Source organism: Silene latifolia, chromosome 10 (genome assembly GCF_048544455.1).
Source record: "Silene latifolia isolate original U9 population chromosome 10, ASM4854445v1, whole genome shotgun sequence".
NCBI classification, from domain to species: domain Eukaryota; kingdom Viridiplantae; phylum Streptophyta; class Magnoliopsida; order Caryophyllales; family Caryophyllaceae; genus Silene; species Silene latifolia.
The window spans coordinates 67104538-67106621 of record NC_133535.1 but is presented as its reverse complement, the minus strand read 5'-3'; the positions used below and the strand labels follow the sequence as shown (position 1 = coordinate 67106621).

The following is a 2084-nucleotide window of genomic DNA, read 5'->3' as shown; positions in this document are numbered from 1 at the left end:
GAGGACCACCTCAACCATTTGATCAATTTCAATGGTTAGGAGGTGACGTCCACAATGCCCGATTTAAGTATCAAGATGGTACCGTCGAGGTCTTCAAGTATTAGTTTTTACCATATTGTATACTTCTGCTTATCGGAAGCTTGACTTTCTTTAACAAGGTGGATTATTGGCATAGACCCAGTTAGAGGACCGACCGAGACTTAGAAGAGTCTAGGCTCATGCACGATTAATAAACGAATGCTTATATGATATGTGATCGTCCTCTGTGTCTTTTTTTTGAAAATATCAAACGTTTTCAAACCATGTTTTTCGATAAAAAACCGTCTTCAAACCAAGCATGTTTTTCAACTTGGAATGCTACCGAAACAGATGTAGGTTTCTGACCAAATGAGCTTTTCATAGCCGGCATGCTGGCCATTTAAAATCTCATTCTCAATCATCAATTTTCAAATCAATTCCGAAATGTTTTTTTACCAAACTATACCCGAGCATATAATATGTTTTGAGTCAAGTCTAGCCGTATCGTAGATTCAAGTGAACCATGTGTCTAGCGAACATAAGACCGTACTGGATCGCCCAGGCCACCTCTTGGATCCAAGTCAAGTGTGTCGATCATTTGGTCAAAGACAAGCCACAAAACGCCTCATTTACTTAACCAGGATGATGAATTATATTACTACCAGATGGTCAGTTTAATTCAATCCTTTGTGTAAGGCCACAAGGTTGAACAACCTAATGTTTGAAGATGACTTCCTCATATTTTGCAAACGAAATGCTCAATCCATTATGCTTCTAATTAGGGCTTTTTCCTCATTCTCCAATGCTTCAGGACTCCAAATCAACACATCCAAATCAGAGGTATTCTATAACGGAGTAGGGCAGCAATTGAAAGATGATACCCATCAGGCTACAAGATTAATGTAAGGCTCCATGCCTTTCAGGTATCTTGGTGTTCCAATTCAGGCAGGAAGACTGACTAAAACTGAATGTAATATTCTGACTGGAAAATAGGTTAACAGGATTAGAAGTCTTGCAGCTAGGAAGCTCTCATATGCAGGCAGTGTGGACTTAATTAACTCTGTTGTTAATACTCTATACTACTATTGGGCAAGCATCTTCATCATTCCTAAAAGTGTCATTAACAGGGTTGAGGCAATCTGTAGGAACTACCTCTGGGATGGTAATACAGAATATCACAGAGTCCTTCTCATTGCGTGGGATAAAGTTACACTACCTAAGGAGGAAGGGGGCTTGGGAATTAAGGGGGCTAAGATATGGAACTATGCTACAATTGCAAAATTAGTGGACTGGATATATGGGAAAGCTGATAGACTGTCGATAAGATGGGTGAATCAAATCTACATCAAAGGTAAGAACTGGCACAACTATTCCCCTCCTGCTGATGTTACCTGGTCTTGGAAAAATATCTGCAAGGAAAAGAAATTGCTGAAGCATGGATACATAGATGATCAATGGATAGCTGATGCTAGAGGTTATTCCATAAGAAGTGGTTATGAATGGCTTAGGACATACAAGCTTAAGCAGTACTGGGCTAATATGGTTTAGAACAACTGGAACCTCAAACATGCTCTTATTGTTGGATTATTATGAACAATGCTCTGAATGTGAAAGACAAGCTCTTTAAAATTGGCTTTCGTACTGATGACAGATGTACCATGTGCAACAATGAAACTGAGACACATGATCACCTATTCTTCAGGTGCAGATGCAGTCAATATGTCATTAAAATGGTTGAAAAAGGGTGTGGCTTCACTGTACGTGTTAGCATACTGCTAGGGGGAGGGATACCAGCCAAAGCAAGTCTGAAACAAAAGGTTCACTATCTGGTGTGGTCTACATGTTATTACCAAGTTTGGTCTCAAAGGAACAATGCTAGAGTCAACTAGGCGCTACTTATCCCAATCAAGGTAGTTTATCAGATCAAGGATGAAGTGAGGCGTAGAATCAGGTCCAAGATTATGCTGCCAGTTAGTTGTAATGATTGAATTTGGTTGTCCGAATCAGGGGTGTAAGAACTTCTTATACTTGGTCGTTTTTGTTAGTTGATATTGTTCTTTCGATGA

The 2084-nt window shown here is 39.6% G+C and overlaps 1 protein-coding gene across 1 annotated transcript; it reads left to right on the top strand.

Annotated features, from left to right (window-relative positions):
- Window positions 1-735: 735 nt before the first annotated feature.
- LOC141607714 (uncharacterized) lies at window positions 736-1566 on the top strand. Its single transcript, XM_074427068.1, has 2 exons — window positions 736-858; window positions 1012-1566. Exons 1-2 carry the CDS (start codon window positions 736-738, stop codon window positions 1564-1566), a joined length of 678 nt encoding a protein of 225 aa, XP_074283169.1.
- Window positions 1567-2084: the final 518 nt, after the last annotated feature.

What these genes read in the sequence shown, in the direction of transcription:
- LOC141607714 (XM_074427068.1), top strand. Translation starts at nt 736, where the DNA reads ATGTTTGAAGATGACTTCCTCATATTTTGCAAACGAAATGCTCAATCC. An exon ending in TCAACACATCCAAATCAGAG is followed by an intron (nt 859 to 1,011) that starts GTATTCTATAAC and finishes ACTGGAAAATAG; the next exon opens with GTTAACAGGATTAGAAGTCT.